The sequence below is a fragment of the Gekko japonicus genome, unplaced genomic scaffold (assembly GCF_001447785.1).
Source record: "Gekko japonicus isolate JY-2015 unplaced genomic scaffold, Gekko_japonicus_V1.1 scaffold16, whole genome shotgun sequence".
Taxonomy (NCBI): Eukaryota; Metazoa; Chordata; class Lepidosauria; order Squamata; family Gekkonidae; genus Gekko; species Gekko japonicus.
In genome coordinates, this window is record NW_015169777.1 from 1,057,390 (window position 1) to 1,077,406 (window position 20,017).

Here is a 20,017-nt window from a genome sequence, read left to right on the forward strand (position 1 = left end):
CTCCTCGGGTGCGCGGTGGGGGTGCGGCCTGGAAGTCCCCTCTCCTCTCCCGGTGCTGCCTGCCTGGCCCCGGAGCTGGGGGTTGCGCCTTCCTGGCTGGCGTGGTCGCTCTGTTAATGCTCGGCCTCCATGTAGCGCGGCGACGTTCAAAGCGCGTCTCTTCACCTACCCGCCCACCACGGTCCTCGGTCCTGTCAGGCACCTCGCGTAGTATGAGAGGCTTGCCCGCCTTTCCTTTCCGAGTCTTCCTTCTTTCCCTTCCTTTCCGTGTCTTCCTTCTTTCCCTTTCTCCTTCTCCCTCTCCCTCTCCATCCGGAACGCGTGGCTAAATTGAGAGTGTAAACGAAACCTTCCAGGCCACGCTTGGAACTGGAGGAAGCTTCCCGGGTAGCCCTACTTTTAGGCTACCCAGAACAGCCTTTCGTGGGACGCAGGAGGAAGGAGTAGGTTACTTTATGTGTGTTGGGGGCCGGGAGGACTTGTTGCCACGAGTTGCTTTAAAACCGGTCGGGGCTCTTGCCAGCACAGTAAGGGGTGTGTGTCTGGTATGGGAAGGGAGAGATGGGGAGATGCTGGTCATCTTTGTCAAGCACAATTTGCACTGGCAGAAAGACTGAGCAACTTGAAGCTACACACTGTGCTGGTTCCCTGAGTTGGGGAATGCTGTAGTGCAGACTGTGCTCTGCTGAAGGATGTTCACCCTTACAGCCTTGGTATTTAGGTGGCATTCTACATTAGCTTCCTTATTACTCTGTGGACATGTGAATATGTAGGTGGAGAAACGCTACGCCCACTCCCATTAAAGACACCATGTGAATGCTGTTGTTTTAAGTATACTGAAGCAGATGAAGAATGTGAACAGGACAAGTTTCTTCCGTGTTATTTTGGTTACTGGATAAGAAGATAGTGTAAAAGACTAATCGTTCATCTGAATGCTCGTATCCCCACTGTTGGCCCAAAGGCTCTAATGGCAGATGACATACTGAAAACATCTACTGTCTTGAGTGCAACCCCCAACTAAGAACTTAAGAGCCTCCATAAACAGATAGAAGGGAGGCTGCAAGATGTATCACAAGCAGAGCAACAGAACAAGAAACGATTTTAAAATGCTAAAATGAAATTAAACTAGGCAACTATGAACACTAAGACCACCAATAATTAAAGCTGACATAATAAATAACCATAAACCAGCTCACAATTTAACAAAAGACCTGAGTTTACAAAAATGTGTTTGTCTGATAATGAAACAACGTGAGGTCTGGCTCCATGTGACTAAGTGAGGGGAGGGTATGTAAAGAGATATAGTGACTGGACCTGTGATCTTGATTGGTTTGCAGGAATATGAGGAAGTAAGTAGTCTTTCAAATGTCCTGGCTATATGTCATTTAGCTGTGTGAAGAAATTTCAGGCAAAGCTGGAAACCAGTTTAAAGAGTTTAAAATTGTGTTTACAGCTTGGAAGGTATTAAAATTGGATACGCTAATAATATGTTTAAGTTCCTGTAAGTTTTGCACCCTTAAATTGAACCCCATTTGGAAGAATTTTGTTCATGATCTTTAGTATAGAAATGTGTGGCAAGAAAAACATGAGGAGAAACTTTGTTGCATAGTTGTAAGATGTTATGTTTCACTTACTTTCTTGGTCAGGTGCATGTTCCAAGTCTTCAAGCAATTATGGATAAGCGGGGTGCCTTGACAGAAGCTGTGAATGGTGATACTTTGCTTGATGTTAGCAGAATTAGTGCAATGAAATTTCCTCATCGTTACACAAAAGTAAGATGCTATATCTGTTGCTTAATAACTGTGTATGAAGTGCTAATGGATAAAGTCTGCTAATACACTTGTTGACAGTCTGCACAAAAGCACCTTACAGATGAAAGCTCAGAATTATTTACACTGCAGAGAATTTATTTAGTTATTTATTGGATTTATATCCCGCCCTCCCCACAAACAGGCTCAGGGCGGCTCACAGTTAGCGGCACCATGTGCCAAGTCACATAATACATATAAAAACAGAATCAAACAGTCATACAGTACACAATTAAAATGCTTGCAACGATGGTCGTTCATTTAATCAGTTAGGGATGGCGTGCTATAAGGTGTAACACTAGAGTCCCAGTTCAGCGGTATGCCGGCCGCAAAGCTGTGGCTCGATCTCAATAAAGGGCCAACCTCATTACCACGATGTTGATAATAATACTAGTTGGTGGTAGTGGTGGGCGGCTCCTAGTTAAAACTAAAAGGAAGGCGTTCCTTAGAGTTTCAACATTTGGACTGCTGGTGTTTCCTAAAACTAGTGGTGGTTCCACTTTTCTTCTCATACGAGTAGAATGAGAGTTATGCATATTGTGGACTTCCTTGGTTTTTTACAAGCGAGATTGCAGATATACTCCATTCTTGGGAGGGCACTACAAACTATTACACTTTACCCGATCTTAGCTCATTTGCACATGTATCTGAATTTTTGACCTCTAATAAGCAGGAAAAAACTTAAAGTTGAAGGTAGAAAACAAATTCTGTCGTAAACAAAATTATTTGGACAGAAGTACTCAAGTAGTCACAATATGTAGCATATATTTAAATAGTGTATAACTTTTTCATCAGAATTTTTTTTAAATGCCCGGGGGGGGGGACCTTTTAATCTTAATTAATTTAATCTTAATCTCTAGTTATTGCTACTACAAAACCTAATCTTCAGATTTTCACAGTTGCTCAGAGTTTTATTATAGCACTGAGAAGTGTTACAGCGTATAAATAAATGTGGGGTAAACCTGGCTGTCATCACAAGAAAACATGAACCCTAACCTAATTTCTCCCAGTTTCTCATAAATTCATGATTATTTTAAAAAGATGTGTTTGAGTAAATATTGGAGCCAGTATAACTGTAAATAGGTAAATGAATATATCTGCGGTCACCGAATGGTGTGAAGCTAACATACAAACAAGGAATGACAAGAAGTTCACACACGTGCATTTTTATGTTGTACAATGAAATGTTCTGATTCGAAATGACAAATTTTGTATGTCTGTTGAGAGTCACCAAGAGGCACTACAATAAATCACTGCTGAAAATACTGTTCCTCAATGAAATTTCTAGGCACCATAGTACCTGAGATTTAGCAATCCTGGCATTAGTCCAAATAACCATTGTTGATCAATGAGGCTTGCTGTTAACATGTGTTGTCTTCATCTGTTGAACAACAGTGGTACCATTTAGTCTGTTTTTGCCTACTAACTTGCTTGGCACCTTCACTATAAATCCAGGTGGCCAAAGGTCTGGTTTAAAACAATATAGTTTATCTCTACAAATGTAATGGATTGAATAGCAGGATGTATGAAAAGTTGAGTGGCTTTTAAGTAAAAATTCAAATATAATCTAGATTACAGTGCTGATGTGAACAGTCAGTCTAGAGTACAGAACATAAAACTTTGGGAAGAAATGGACTTCAGGGAGGTATATATTCAATAATGAACACTGAGTGGACTCCTGAAATTCTCAACAGACCCATTTTAATACCCTGTAGCATGTGTGTTCAGCATTGTGAATTTATTGCATGAAACAAGTGTCTCTTTAAAAAGTGATATTTTAAAGTTTCTGTGTGCAGGATATTCTTGCCATATTCTCAGTCCTTTAGGCACCATCAGAGGATATAACCCCAATGGGTAACTAAAGAGAAACAAACCATACTCTTGCTATTTACATTGCATGAATTGAAATCTGATCTAGAGTTAAAGTCCTGATTCCATAATTTGGAATGTGACAATGTTTGTTCTCTTTTCTTTAGGAAGAACTCTTGGACATTAAAGAACGTCCCTATTCTAAACAGAGGCCATCATGTCTTTCTGAAAAATATGACAGGTATTTCTTCTAAAGTAGCAGTGTGTAAATGGAATTCCTGTAATGCTGTTAACATTAGCCCTGTAAACATTTTGGAAGTTATACAGAAGGCAGGTTTTATGTCAAGTCTTGCTTGTAATTATTTTCAAAATCTTGACTATCAGCAAGACACCATAGCTGTATCTACATCAATACATATAAACATTATTGCGCAGTGTGTCTAGATACGTACCTATCTGAAAATATAAACATATTGATGCTTTTTTGTCTCTAGTTTGTTATCTGTCTAATGGCCATCAGAGATGCAAATTGCTTCTATAATATATAGAACTTGGAATTGCCATATATTTCAGGATTACAGTAGGGGATAATTTTGTCTTAAGCTTGGCTAGTCTCAACTGCTTTTTTAATTGAGGAGAAGACCAGATTGCTTGTGTGGTATCTATTGCTGGGACAGCCTGCTTGATGGGTAGAATGCATAGTTTAAAGAACTTCACATTTGAAGTGCTATATAGTAATTTTATCTAGAATACAGCTAAAGAATAATGAATAGTAGGTGATCTGTGAAGGCTGAACAGTAAAGCTTATGCTAGAGTGAAGAATATTAATCTTGCTTTGCCTAGGAGATCCAGCTGTACCAGAACATAAATTGAGTAATCCATATTGGAGGAGATGGTGATAGTCCCAAATTAAGGTTTTCTTGAATAAAAGTGTCCCGGATGAGGCATTTGTATCACAGAACTTAAGATAATAGTGGTGTCTAATTCCAATTCCCCCTATCTCTCCATATTTCTTACTTCAGGCCCATCTTCCAATGGGGCCCAGGGTAGTTCTGTCCATGGAAATCAAAAATTGAGCTTATCAAGTTTGATACAGTGGCAGATATTGTTTTGGCTTTGCAGTAAATCTATAGGCAAGAAAATGAGTTGGGGGGACATTCATATGTTGGTGTATGCAGCATTCATCCTGTCAAGGCTAGTCAAAGTGCATTATCTAGGGTTTCTGTGGTAAAGGTGTATCTTAGGAGTTTTGGCCTAATATACTCAAATGTCTAGTTCTGGCAAAATTATTGGTCCTCCTTGAACTAGGTTTCATATTTTCCTAGGGTTCATATTTTCATATACTCATGTGAAAGAATTCCCCAGAGAGGCATGTCTTAAATTGATAGATACGGGGTGGAAAATGGTCAGTAAAATCAGTAAAAGTCAGTTTTTTCATCTTGGTCAGTAATTTGTCAGTTTTTTTAAAAAAATTGGCCAGTAAAGTCAGTATTTCTTTGTTTTTTGTGAATGCAGTTTGTGTTTTTTTGTTTTCATTACTGCATTTTGGGGAAAACATGATAACTTCCCAGTGAGAAGACAGATTGTTTTTAGTTCCATTATGAAGTACTTTAAGGACTTTGTTCTTAAGACTAAAAGTGATTTGGTGAAATCTTCCACAATGTATAGAAACATAATTAACCTCTTAAAACATGAGACAATGAAAGCAGAGGTGATTTTTTTTTTTTTGCGAGTGCCTGTGCTTATTTACAAAGAACCTTTGGTGCATGTGATGCACAGTGAAGTAAAAACACAAGAACTTATAAGAGTTCAGCACCGTTGTCTCTTGAAGCCTTCGCACTACATACCACACTGGACATGATTGCGGATGAATGGAAACTTCTTAAGACTTGAAAATGAAACTGCCAGTGAAACTTGCCGCATAGATACATACTAGAATCAGTTCTTTGAAAAGACACACCCATCTGGAGATCCAAAATACCCACTGGTTACCAAGGTAGTGAAAGTAGCATTATCATTATTGCATGGTAGTACGGACATAGAAAGAGGGTTTTCAAAAACTGGATGCATTTTGACCGAAAGGGCCTGGATGTCAGAGAGAACTTTGAATGCCCACCTAATCGTCAAAGAAACTTTATATCATGTATATGAAAACAATGTATGCCATGTTAATATCACACAGGAGCTTTTACAGATGGCAAGAGCAGTTCATGTTCATTACAAGCAATATTGTGATGAACAGTGTGTCATTAAAGAGGAGTAAAATTAAAAAGAAAAGAAAGAGGGGGGAAAGGCAGAGGAGTTAGAAAGATAGACAGTGAAAAGGAATAGTATACAAGAGAAGGAAGCAAAACTGAAAAAGCTGAGACAACAAGAAGAGGATGACAGCTCGAATGTTGCTAAATGATGCAACCAAAAGTGTAAAGGAGGCTGCTGAGAAAAAGGATATGGTGGGATTCAACACAGCACAGCTCATGCTAGAAAGAAGACAAGAAGAAAAAAATGCTTGCAGATGCAGTCCAGAAAACTGTTGAGAAACGAAAGAGTTCGTTAATAACTTCTTTTTATTCAAAAAACCAAATATAAAGTAAAAGCAAAGACAAATCTTACCTTACAGTAATTGTTTTGTTGTCATAATGATTACTTTATGTGTGGTTTTTAATATGTTTTGCTGTTTTATTATCTATAGTATGTGATTATTTTTAAAAACAAATCTTTTTTTGCCTTAAATTTTGTACAATAATGAAAACATTACCCTATCTTCATTTTAAAACATTCAATAAAAAGGTGTGCAATCCTTTTCTTTGGATCACATCTGACTATGGAACTGGCGGAGGCCAGATAATAATTTTTAATGAAATCCTAGTTTTCTTTTTAAAACTGGCTGACATTAAATTGTTCAGTAATTTGTCAGTTTTTTGTCAGTATTTGGTCAGGGTTTTTGGAATTTTGGTCAGTAAAATCAGTATTTTTGACCCTCTGACTAGTTTCCACTCCTATAGATAGGGACTGAAGTGTTGATACCAGTTACAGGGGGATTGTGTTTCTTTAGGTTTTCTGACCAGGTAGGCTACAGCAGCAGCCACTACCACATTGATGTTCTCCACAGATTATGCTGTTGGATACGTGTACCATTTGGGTAGTGCTTCTGTTGTGCACTGAAAGATTAATTAGAAGTTTAAGTATCTATTCTGCTACCTACACTTCCTTGGGATAGAAGAAATGTACTAGAGCAAGCACAGGTCAACCCTCAGGTTGATTTGTATTACATACATTTAGCCAGTATGGTATAGTGATTAGATTGCTGGGCTAAGGTCAAATCCCCTCTCTGCCATAAAGCTTGCAGGGTGACATTGACCAAGTACTCTTTAATGCTAGATTCATATCCTGCCCTTGTTCCAAGGAGCTTTTGACAGCAGAATGCTGCTGTTGCACTTCCCATAGATGAATATCTCTCCCTCAAAGAATGAAATACTAGAGTCTTCATAGTAAGTCCACCTTGGAATAAGATATTTAGGCTTGCCGTTGTTGGTTCTCCCTAGAATTAACAAGCTTTCCCCTTAGCTAGATGAGCTAGAGCTCAGAGATGTCCGTCTCTGATGGATTACATTTGTTTCAGTTGCATTTGGAAACTTCTTCCCTGGTGTTTACTGCATACCTCCAATGGAAGTTTCATAGTTGGCCCCCTGGTGGATAGGCATTGCCCATCTATAGATGTAGTTCTTCATTTGAGAAAGAGGACCCTTCACAAGTAGCCTAATGTATTTCAATTGTAGACATGATATGGTAATATTATCCTAAACTGAAGATTTGACTAACTAGTAGGAGCAACTTGTTATGGAATACAAATTGTGTGTTAGGCGTCAACTTAGTATCTTACTAGTATAAATGTCATACAAAGTGGCCTTTATGCAAGATGACTAAACAGCTGCCTATTACAATTGGTTATAGAAGTGGTAACATCTAGAGTTCTAAAATAGTAAAGTGATATTTGCAACTCTGCAGCGATGGTGTCTGGGACCCTGAAAAATGGCATGCATCACTGTATCCAAATTCCGGGAGGACTTCACCGGTGGAAGGGCTTAAAAAAGACTCTGATGCAGATCGGACTTCTCTTATGCGCAGGATAGTAGGTGAGTGTATTGCAAAGGCACTTGGGAGCTATGAATCTACATTGTGACAATATTGCCTCTTTATGTGACAGAAAATTTTCATGACTTAAGTTGTTCAGGGGTAGTACATCCTGAATGTGTCTTATCATATAACCTTAGAAGAATAAGCCAAAATTACATTACTTTTTAGATCTGAACCAGCTAGGCTAGACCTGGCTATCTTTCTGGTAGCACTACAAAGTCTGTAGCTGAATTCTGCTTTGTTCCTATTTCCTGTTGAGTCTTGTTTCTGCTTCTCCATGGCTGCTAGGAGAGAGTAAGGCAGTGGATACAACCTTGACTGATGGGTTATCTCTGACTGGCAATTCTGTGTATACAGTGCATGCAGGTTGGAGGACATCTCAGCAGCATAAAAATACACACAAGGATCTCTCAAGACCACTGATTATCTTTGATCTCTTGTTTAAAAGCAGCCTGGACTCGGGCTGTAGTCTGTCCATGTGTGAAGCAGGAGTGTGTGTGTGGGGGTATAGGACTAAAGTATGTTGGTGAAGGGTGGTAGACCTTTTTTATATCTTTTTGTTGTGCTGTAACTGTCTGTTGAATGGCTACCAAAAAGTAGGTTGTTAGATGGGGGCAGAAGGATGTGGAAGTGAATGAGCCTAGCACTGTGTATGTAGAGGGGGAATTAACATCCCTTGGCATTTCTGTTTAGGCCACACTCATATCAGAATCTCTTAAGGTGAGAAGGGCAGAGGAAGTATCACTATATCGCCATATGTCTGCTTTACAAGGAAAAATCATAATGGCTCGAAAAACTAGAACCCTTTCTCCTCTGTCTCCACTGTCTGAAAATTTAGCAGGGAAGCTCTGTTGTGTAAAGGTGGAAATTACAGGCAGAAATGGTTTTATCTGAAACCAATGAGAGCTGCCAACTTATTTGAACAAACGTCATTATAAAGAATACAAATAAAAACAACAACAAACTGAACCTTCCTCATTCCATTCTTGCTCTTGATTTATTAAATCTGTATCAGTTAACTCTCCAGTGTAGCCCTATCTCTAACTCAGTTTCATCTTTGCATTAGTATTAAATAATCAAAAAAGTGGCAAAATTTTGTAGTTGAACGAAGCAATTTTTGTTTTCCTGAGCTTATTAAACTATTGTCAGCATGCAAAATGGATAAAACTCTTTTCAAATCTTTAGATCCTAGGGAACGGGTAAAAGAAGATGACTTGGATGTGGTGCTAAGTCCACAGAGGCGAAGCTTTGGAGGAGGCTGCCATGTCACTGCTGCTGTAGGCTCACGCCGAGCAGGGAGCCCACTGGAAAAGGAGAATGACTGTGTTCGTGTCATTGGTGGCCGCAGGATTGGCAGTGGGAGAATAATTTCTGCCCGGAACTTTGATAAAGACCACCGAGGTAGTGAGAAGGACTCAAGAGATGCAAGAGACAGAGACCGTGACAGGGAGTACAAAGAGAAGCGGGTCAGGGTCAGTACTTGGTCTAAGCAGAAGGGTAACCGGAGCTTGGTGTCTGTTTCATATCAATGTTAGACAGCTTTCCTTCTGGCAGAGATGGCAAATTATCAGGCAGGCAACTACAACTGTGCAAGCAACTAATGTGGTTCATAGTTTTAAATGAGGTGGATCATGTGCTGCCTGAAAACTGCAGTACAGTTGAATTGACTGGAAAAGGTTACCTTGCACATACTTTTTAAAAGCCAGATTCCCTCTCGGGATGAACTAAAATGCCCTAAATGACATTTAATTTAAAAACTTTCATTTACAGGGAATCCGTTGGTTACGAAAGTTTGTCCCAAAGCGTAGGTGACTCCTTGTTGGCTTGATCCCAACATCTTGCTCTGTTGAGAAACTGTTTAGGGGCATTTAGCTGGAGAAGCATAGGCTATGAGATATATAGAATGGTGGTGGAAGTGCCGTCAAGTTGCTGCACACTTATGGCAACTTTGTAGGGTTTTTAAGGCAAGAGATTAACAGAGGTGGTTTGACATTGTCTGCTTCTATGCAGCAGCCCAGGAGTGTATTTGTCATCTACCATCCAAGTACTAACCAAGATCAACCCTGCTTAACTTCTGAGATCTGATGAGATCAGGCTAGTGTGGACCACCAAGGTCAGGGCAATATATAGAACACTGTTGATGAAACTCCCAGATGCTAATCTGAACATCTGACACTGTACAGTACTCTAAAAAGTAAAAAATTATATAACTCTTTGAGAGGTGTATATGTATTCTGGGTGGTATATACATTTTGGGAGGTGTATGTACTCCTCCCATTTTTGTGAGAATTTATACATTCTGCTTCTTTGGGAATGCATCTCTCAGATGTTCATCTTGCAGATTTGACATGTTTAACATCTTGCTTACAAAGACTCATAAGCCTGATGTTATCCTTTCCTATGCCATTTTTCTTCAGAGAGAATTCGGGGACAACAAGCGTGTCTTTGGGGAACGTCGAAGGAATGACTCTTACACAGAAGAGGAACCAGAATGGTTCTCTGCTGGGCCCACAAGTCAGTCAGAAACCATTGAGCTGACTGGTTTTGATGATAAAATTCTAGAGGAAGAACACAAAGGAAGAAAACGAGCAAGGCGGCGCACAACATCTCTGAAAGAAGGTATTTCACACTGAAATGTAGATGGGCTGGAGCTAAGATGCCCATCAAGAGCAGTCACTGAATTTGAATTTGTCACTAGACCTTACAAAATGCAGTGTTTGTGGCTGCATCTATGAGGTACATGAGTATTGCAAGAGTTGTTTGACTATGGCCATCTAACTTAGTCACTGTGTGAAAGTGAAATATTGGTGCTGTAACTTGAAACAGAGACATTTGAACAGTATTTGGATTTGGCCTCTGTGTTCTCTGCCTGGGTGTCAGGTTGCTTAGCAGGATCATAGCACACACCAAGGCTTCTTAAAAAGGTAAGTGTTTAATGATAGTCCACTACTAAGAACGGGTATACAGCTTGTGTCAGAATTAACCGGCAATATGATGGCCACTGACACAGTAAAATCAAACGTATGTCCCCCCCCCCCCCCCCCCAAGCTAAGGCCAATGATTACGTTTCTCGCGCGCAGGCAAGCAAGCGGTTGTGTGCCCAAACTGTTAAGATTCTCAGGCTGGGTAATGCGGCAGCAGGAAGAACAAGGTCAATGTAGAGATAAGCGGCGAAAAGCTAGATAGGATGAGCTGGTGTGGTGAGGGAGATGCCCCCTCCACATTCCAACATGATAGGGCTACCTGACACTGGGTACACTGTCATGCTGGGTTGACCACTCACTCAGAAGGAATTATATTTGTGCGTTGGAGGAGGGGATTAGTTTTATTTTTAGAATATTAAAGTCCATTATTTTTTTCTTATTGGGGCATGACCACAAGATTACAGAAATGGGGTGTCATCAAAAGCTTCTGCTCTTCAAAATTTACCACTAAACTAATGCAGTTTATTAACTGTCCTTCTGGAGGAGCTTTCTGTGAACTAAATATACAGTACTTGTAAACATATCAAGCTGAGTCCCAGGAGGTGAAACATAGTGGCTTGGGCTACTTCTGGAAACTATCATGGCTATGTTTTTTCCAAGCTATAGAATGCAATGGTGGAGTAGCAGAAGAGGAGGAAACCCAGGGTGTTCTGGGCCAGGAGATGACAACAGATCAGGAAGTCCCAAGAGAAGTGGTATTGCCAGAACCAGCTCCGGGAGAGTTTGATTTCAATGAGTTCTTCAACCTGGATAAGAGTGTTCCAGGTTTGGCTTCGGTAAGTGTGACAACAGCCTCTCCTAAAATGGGTGCCATTGTGTACTAGAGTGCAGTGTCTTGGAGTGTGGTTCCATATCCACGTGACATGCTTGTCCTGTGGATCACTCGCAATGCCATCTTAGTGCATGGGGAGAAGTCCTACAACTTCATCCTTTCCTTGTGAAGGCTGCACATGACACTGAACCACATCTTGTAAAACTTGATGCTTTTCAAGTTTGGTGTAGTGGTTAAGAGTGTGGACTCTTAATCTGGGAGAACCAGGTTTGATTCCCCACTCCTCCACATGCAGCTGCTGGTGTGACCTTGGGTCAGTCATAAGTTCTTTCAGAGCTGTTCTCTCAAGGGCAGTTCTCGAGAGAGCTCTCTCAGCCCCACCTACCTCACAGGTTGTCTGTTGTGGGGGGAGGAATGGAAAGGGATTGTACATCGCTCTGAGACTCCTTCAGGTAGTGAACGGCGGGGTGTAAATCCATCTCTTCTTCAAACATGTTGAAGAAAAAATAAGCTGAGCTGAGATTTTTCTGTACTCATTGTAGTTATCTTTGTAAATGGGCTTAGTTTCAAAGTCAAATCCTGGTTATGTTTCTGAAATACCTGTAGCAACCTATTGCAGCCATATAGTATGCCTTTTCTTTGGACTATATTTAGCGTGCCAAAAATATCGGGATGGTACTATAGAAAACACAGGTATTGGACTCAACTGCCATGGAAGTCCATTATTTACATGGCCTCATGTTGGCATGTTTTATATTTGTATTCAATTTACAGGTAATTTTAGCACTATATCATTGATCCCTAGCTGCTTAGGTAAGAATAAAGGGATTTGCAGACATTGTGCAGAAGTGGGATTGCTTTAGAATAAAGTATGATTGGCAAAATTCTGTTCACTTGTATTCAAAATTTAACCCTTTTGCATCAATTAAAGTAGTTACTGAGTTGGCTAAACTCTGCAGTTTCTGTGTTGGATGCAGACTTGTTTAAATCTTAGGTAGAGTCTCTCAGAATAACCATAGTTTAGTTGTAAATGGAACCATAGCCAGTTCTGACTGACAACTTAATTTTCATAAATCTGTAAAGATTTCTGAACTCTGTAGATTCAGAACTAGTATTACAGCCAGTGAATTTCTTCTGTCTTGTGCTGTGGGTCTTCTATAGCTACACTTCACTGTACTGAGCAATCTAGTACTGCTTTCACTTCTACTGTGGCATCTGATCCTATGAACAGCAATTACGTCAATCCTAATGGTAACTTTAAACTTAGTTTTTGCCTCAAAAGGGGAAGTTATAAAATAAGGATTCCGAATGCCTTCAAGAACATAGGACTATTAAACTTTTTGTCACACATGAATTGATAATGCAACTCACTTTCAATGCAAAGCCATTTTTATTATATGCTATTCCGCTCCAGAGAGTTGCACAGTCCCAAGACACAAACATCCTGAGCACCAGCCCAAAACAAATCTGCATGGGAAGGCTGCTGTGTTAATCTACTGTGTTAATCTAAAGTTGTGCTGGCTGAGCTAAAATCATGGTCAGTTGCCTTTATGAGTCTTTGTAATACCTACAGTTTACCTGCCTTATCAAGGTGATTGAGGAATAAAATAGATTAAATGCACCAAAAAACCCTTTGCTTGTAGTTAAAGGAAAAGCAAATATTTTTTGGTAGCGTCAATCAAACAAGTTCTCTATCATACCAAGTTGAGCTATCATTCAGGTGCTGGTGGCATAGTGGAAACAAGACAGTTATTCCTGAAGATGCAATGTCTTAAGCAAATAAGGGCACAGAACATTCTGAAAGACTAAACTTAGTGATGTGTTCTGCACATCTTGACATTAAAGAGGGTGATTGTCTGCTTGTAATAGTACACAGGCAGGGCATGGAACTAATTTGGGTTCAAATTTGGGGGGGCAGAAATAACAGAATAGGGTGAATATTAGCAGTAGAACTCGGTGGAAAAAGCTGCATGTTCAAAGGACGTGGCTTTTAGTCAGAACAAAGGGATGGGTCTAGCAATCTATCAGCAGAAAATGCTAGCACTTTCCATTCCCCATCCTTAAGCAGCCCCTTCTGATTGAGTAAATTAACTCTGCCCATCTTACTCTGCTCATCTACACTAATAGCTACATGACTGGGGTTCTGATTTAGTAAATTAACTCTGCCCATCTACACTAATAGCTACATGACTGGGGGAGGGCTGCCATGAAGAGCGGGAAGAGCAAAGTCAAGTCAGCCTTTATTGGCATAAACGAGCAAAGTTGTTGCCTTGGCTCTTGCATGAGGACTTGTCCTCATTGAAGAGGGGGCAATTTGAGAGCTGTTATCACACGGGCAGTTCTCAAAAGAGCTCTTTCAGCCCCACCTACCTCACAGGATGTCTGTTGTAGGGAGGGGAAGAAAAGAAGAAGAAGAGATTGGATTTATACCCCACCTTCACTCGGAGTCTCAGAGCGGCTTACAAACTCCTCTCCCTTCCCCTCCCCACAACAGACACCCTGTGAGGTAGGTGGGGCTGAGAGAGCTCTGACAGAAACTGCTCTTTCAAGGACAGCTCTGACAGAACTATGGCTTGCCCAAGGTCATCAAGCAGCTGCGAGTGGAGGAGTGGTGAATCAAACCCGGTTCTCCCAGATTAGAGTCCGCGCACTTAACAACTACACCAAACTGGAAGGGAAAGGAGAATGTAAACCGCTCTGAGATTCCTTCAGGTAGTGAAGGGTGGGGTATAAATCCAATCTCCTCTCTTCTTCGTCAGTTGTGATCTTAAGATTTCATGAGATTGGTTTGCATTCTATGTTGTAGGAGAGTTTTAACTTACTGAGGGGGGCTTGGGGATCTTTCTGCAAACAAGGACTGCAAACAAGGACTGCAAACAAGGACGGCTGTACATTACCCCATTGTGCAGATTTTTTAATCTGCATTCTACAGCCATCTTCAGAATTAGCTTGATAATGGCGCTGGGAAAAAGATAAGCTTTCAGGTTCCACAGTTAAGATTTTTGCCTGAAGACCTTTTGCCCTACTGTACTTGCTGTTTGGCCACCAAAAGGTATGTACTAAACTGGGTCTTTTTTCAGTACATGGTACACTTGACTCTGCAAAAAAAATAGTAATACAAAACAGCCTTCCCAAACATGTCTTACAACAACAGTAGCATTATGAATTTGTCTGAAGATATATTCCATTCGCATATTACTGGTATCTTGAGTGTCATAACACAAGTAGAAGCTTTATTCCCTGGTTGAGTAATAGCTAACAATTTGAGATTGGACAACTAAGTTGAGCCATTGGATGAATTCCAAATAAGTGTATTTGCATAGTAGAATGCAGTGCGACTATTGCTGAGTGGCTGTGGAACAAAAAATTCAGGACAAACCGCTTCAGAAGTTTCTAACAATACAAAACAGATCATATGCAAGTAGACTGTTTGTATTGCCTAAGCAGCCATGCAAGTTTTGGGAAGGAAACTGATCTAAATGTTGCAAATTCTGGTCCAACAGGTCTGCTGAAATGTTGTGGATTTTGGCCTGTTCACCAGACTTTAGTTTGTCTGAAATGTTGCTAATTTCCCCTCATAATGCAGATGATAGAAGATGTGCTGGGGGAAGGCTCAGTCTCAGCCAGCAGGTTCAGTCGCTGGTTTTCTAACCCTAGTCGCTCTGGGAGCCGTTCAAGTAGCCTTAGATCTACACCTCACGAAGAGCTGGAAAGATTGGCAGGTAATCTAGTCTTTTCATGCATCATTTTCTTTCTGCGAGAAAGATGCAGGATTGTAAACTCTTCCGCAGTGATTGTTTACTGTGTAAATCATGATGCTTCAGCTTCTGAAGCAAACTTGGACAACAGTATCAAACATCTTTACGAAGAAGAGGAGAAACTTCATTGTGTTTTGGGTTGCTTAGCAAAAAATCTTACAAGGCAGTCCTCCTGGTTTTTGCTGTTGCAGGTCTAGAACAAGGCATTCTATCCCCTGGTCAGAACTCTGGAAACTACTTTGCTCCCATTCCTTTGGAAGACCATTCAGAAAACAAAGTGGACATCTTAGAAATGCTACAGAAAGCCAAAGTGGACTTAAAACCCCTCCTCTCAAGTCTCTCAGCCAACAAGGAGAAGCTTAGAGAGAGCAGTAAGTCTTCCCTTCTGCTGTTGTGATCCTATGATGCCTTAGGCAAAAACATGTTCAACTGCCAAGTTCTGGTTCTCAACCAGGAAGTACTGAATACTACTGGGATTCCCATGGATATCTGCATTGCCTTGGTACTGTCTGACCCTTATCCATAGGATGACAGCAGGATTACATGAAGCCTGTGGTGTAAATGAAGCTCCAGTATCAACCATACCTGGCATCTGAATCTGTTTCCATATTGGAAGATGGTGAAAAAGTCAAGCACTGCTAAGCTTGAGACTTGAGCAGCTCTTGCTATTTACACTTCCAAGTTTGCACCAAAGCACCTGTTGCCCCAGTAATTTAAGCCACACTTTCAGCAGCTAATCTGGAGTCTGTGGCTTTTATTTGGGTATCACCTATAAAACTTAATTAATAATTGGCTAGGACATGAAATGACAGTCATACTCATGAGGGAAAAAAGATAGGAAAGGAATGTTTTAACAATGAATGCTCCTGCTGGAATTTCTATTGGTGGTTGGGGCCCAAGCTTTTAATTGCATGTTAACAGAAGACTTGCATGGATGGTTTGAAATTGTATGCATGTGGTTTATGCATGTTCAAGAGGCTCTACATGGGCTTAAATTTCAAAATCTCTGGAAATAAGCAGCAGGTACAAGAGTACAAAAGAAACTTCTATTGAGTTTAATGACTCTTCTGTGTGTTTTAATCAGCAATCCATAATCTCTCTTGGGATGCTGGACTCGTATGCATGCTGGGAAGAGGGTAATCCTTGGTAGAGCTTCTTCCCAAATTATTGCCAAGTCTGGTGTTAAAAAAACACAGGCATGTGAATTGAGCACATGCCTCTGTTTGGGCAAATGGTGAAGCATCTTAAAAGGCCAAGTGTGTGTGTGCTGCTTAGGTCTGCAATTCCTAATGGAAACCAAAGACTACTGCGTTCTCCGTGGTGCTTCTGTGGCGCATCCTGTGATCACTGACTGGAAGCATCTTGCTTACATGGCTGGACGTTGGAGCACAGAGCATGAGCTGTTTAGTGATGCTTTTGTGGTCTTGCATGACTAGTACTGGGAATCTTGACAGCCACTCCCATGCAGTAGTACATTCTCTGTCTTGATTGACTTGACTTATGGTAGAAGTAGGCGACTTATGCTTTATTAAGCTCCTGAAAAAGCACAAATGCTACAACTTTGGTAAATTCAAGACAGTGTATACAACAGGCTACTGTTAAACTGCTCATTTGGGTAGCTGCTTCTGAGAAAAAGCAAGTAGCTGCTGATGAGGTGGTAAGAGGAGATTCCAAACCTTCCCAAAGTTCAAGGAGAGCATACAAGTTTGTAGTTACAAATTGAATGGTCTGTTAAATAAGTTTATACAGTTGATCCATCTTCAGCTCCCCAGAATAATCCTTGTGGCTCAAGATCCCTTGGTAAAACTACAGAAGTATCAATGAATGACATACTAATGCAACCTTCTGTAAGCAGAACACCTGCTTCTCAATGCCACATACTGCTCATCTGCATACAAGCAAAGAGATGCTCTTTGTAGGCTACTTGAACCATCTGGCATTAACAAGAACCCTGTATTAAATTTCTCTATCAAAAAAGCTTAGATCATGAAGATCATCAAGACCTCTTTGTTCATTTGTTTAATTAGATTTTTATCCCACCTATCCCTCACCATGTTGCAGTTAAACTATTGCTTAACTCTAGCTTTTGAGTAGAAGAATGGTCAAGATTCTAACTTGGTGCCTTGCTTAGCTTACAGATTGCATGTTGCCTCTTATTGCCTTAAAGCACAATCCTGTCTCTTACTGCCTTAGAGCACAATCCACTAGGAAGTGTTGTTGGTGCTGCTCCTATTCATTTAAATGGGGTTTGCATAGAAGGGCTTCCCACTGGACTGTGCCTCATGCTTTTAATGTCAATGATTGTACTATAGCATCATGTAATGCTGTATACTTTTTCAAGGGAATGCACACCTATTTGCTAGCTTGTAACTTTTTCATATTTAACAGTCTCACTAATGCAGTGACTTGAATAAGCAATATTTTTGAACTACCATTTCCTTTCTTGTTTGACTGTTGTTGGAAAGGTCTGAGAAAAATAACTTCTGATTGAACTACTGATTGAATGTTGGTATGCTTAAATTTTGCATGGCCTTAGTATACCAGTCCAAACAGTGGTCTAGAACAAAGCTGATGTTAACTACATGTTTTGATTTTGCTGTTGCCACTGAATCTTGCTTTAAACAGAGCCATGTTTTTAACTCTTCCTCCTCCCCTTCCTCAGCACATTCGGGAGTTGTACTTTCAGTAGAAGAAGTAGAAGCTGGCCTGAAAGGCCTGAAAGTGGGTCAGGAGGGGAAAACTGCTACCCCCTTAATGGCAGAGCAGATGGAAGAGGCGCTAAACATGACAGACTCCCAGCAACCTAAAAAGGATGGTGATATGTCTGCCTTCAACAAGCTAGTCAGTACTATGAAGGCAAGTGGAACGCTCCCTTCACAACCGAAAGTCAATGTAAGTATCTGGTAGTAGTAAATTTCATGTACCAGTCAGGTTTGGAGTGAACTGAAACGGCTTTCTTGGGTTGTATAACAAGGGCTGCAATCACACAACTAAATAATCCACTTTCTTTTGTAAAAACATTTTTAAATTAATTTTAACAAGAACTTTAACATTAACAAACAAAATGCTCAATATCCAATGGTCTCCAATAAATGTTACATTAATTAACTTTTTATTAATCAATCCTAATAGAACCCTCCCCTCCCTTTTCCTTTGTAAATAATCTATTAAAAGCCATAAGATCCCTTGTTAGGGGTACAAAGAGATTCATTTAACATAGCAACATCCATTCATAACCAGTCTAACCAAAAATATCATTAATAAATAGAGGCTTGAATTTGCCTCTAAAATAGCTTAACTTAAAAGATCATACACTTTTGGATATATGAAGGAGTTATTCTTGTATCATTATTGGACAAATTTGATAAAATGGGGGGGGGACCACTGTCCTATAAACATCACTCAATACTCACTATTTTCTGCATATTTAATCTTATCTGTTAACCTGCCTAGAACAAAATATTCTGCTATTTTATTAAACCATGCTTGTTTTGTAGGTTTAGATTGGCTTTTCCATTTGCTAGCTATGATCATTCTGGCAGTTGCCTATAAAATTGTAATTGCTTTTTTGGTGGCCATTGAAGAGATGGTTTCATACCCATAGTTAAATAATACCACTTCTGGTTTACAAAGTAATTGAACGCCTGTGATTTTTTGAATATGAAATATGACTTTTTCCCCAAAAGTTTTGTATAACTAAACAGCTCCACCAACAGTGAATATAGTTACCCTGTAACCTGCATTTCTTCCAGCACATTTTTTAGTTTATTTTTGAGATGTAGGCTAAACGTGACGGAGTTATATATCAATGAGAAAGGGTTTTAAAAGCCTGAAGTTGTAAAATGTCATTACTAGAATTGTAAATAGGTAATGATCTAAACAATCAACTTTCAATCCACTTTTAATGCACTTTCCATCTGGATTTTACTGTGTGAACTGGCAAAATCCAGATGGAAAGTACATTGAAAGTGGATTATTTAGTGTATGTGATTGCAGCCAAGTAGACTATAAATACAGGTGTTCATTTGAAGTGATAGATTGTTAAGTGATTCGCAGCCTCTGAAGACAACCTGGTACTGTTAAGACTTTCCCTGGATGCAAGCGGAAGCTTTCAGCTTCAGTGCAACATTTCCCAGTATGGGGATGGTGCTAGGAGTAGTTCTTAGAGTACATAAAATACAAAACCATTCGGTTGAAATGAGCTAGCTGTGTTATCTCTGTAGTCTTTCTGGCTGTGTCATGCGACAGGAATTGCTCCTGGAACTACTCTGCAGATATGAAGTATTCCTGTGCTGTTCTATATGCTGGTTGTAAGCTATAAACCAGTGATACTCAGTGGCTCAGAAGCCCCATGTGGCTTTTTGACATAGCGCCTATGGCTCTTAGTATTGTTTTCCAGCGTAGTGCCTGCCCCATGTTTCAGGTACTCCTTTATAGTAGAATCAGTTTGTTCTCTGGCTGTCAGTTTTCTGTGTACACTAGCTGCAAGACCATAGCTACTTTTGAGGGGGCAGTGCAGTCTACAGTCACATTTCTTAACTGATTTAGTTAACCAAAGGGTCCCCCAGAGACAATTGCTAAGTGGTATACCTGATCCAAGGAGCTGCGGTGGCTCAAATGGTTAAGATGCTGAACTGCAGGCTGTGGAAGGTCAGTAGTTCAGCAGTTCGAGACCCGGGTGCCGCATGATGGAGTGAGCTCCCATCTCTAGTTCCAGCTCCTGCCAACCTAGCATTTCGAAAGCAAGAAATT

At 40.3% G+C, this 20,017-nt stretch overlaps 1 protein-coding gene across 2 annotated transcripts in view; it reads left to right on the forward strand.

Moving 5' to 3' along the window:
• The first annotated feature begins 432 nt into the window (after positions 1 to 432).
• EIF4ENIF1 (eukaryotic translation initiation factor 4E nuclear import factor 1) overlaps positions 433 to 20,017 on the forward strand; it is a 35,899-nt gene continuing 16,314 nt past the window's right edge. For both annotated transcript variants that reach the window (XM_015416722.1, XM_015416724.1), the window contains exons 1-10: positions 433 to 443; positions 1,647 to 1,772; positions 3,785 to 3,858; positions 7,623 to 7,750; positions 8,937 to 9,223; positions 10,169 to 10,370; positions 11,336 to 11,511; positions 15,094 to 15,229; positions 15,457 to 15,636; positions 17,928 to 18,157. In XM_015416722.1, the coding sequence (XP_015272208.1) occupies positions 1,674 to 1,772; positions 3,785 to 3,858; positions 7,623 to 7,750; positions 8,937 to 9,223; positions 10,169 to 10,370; positions 11,336 to 11,511; positions 15,094 to 15,229; positions 15,457 to 15,636; positions 17,928 to 18,157 (1,512 nt within the window). In that variant the 5' untranslated portion in view covers positions 433 to 443; positions 1,647 to 1,673. The remainder of the gene's footprint in view (positions 444 to 1,646; positions 1,773 to 3,784; positions 3,859 to 7,622; positions 7,751 to 8,936; positions 9,224 to 10,168; positions 10,371 to 11,335; positions 11,512 to 15,093; positions 15,230 to 15,456; positions 15,637 to 17,927; positions 18,158 to 20,017) is intronic.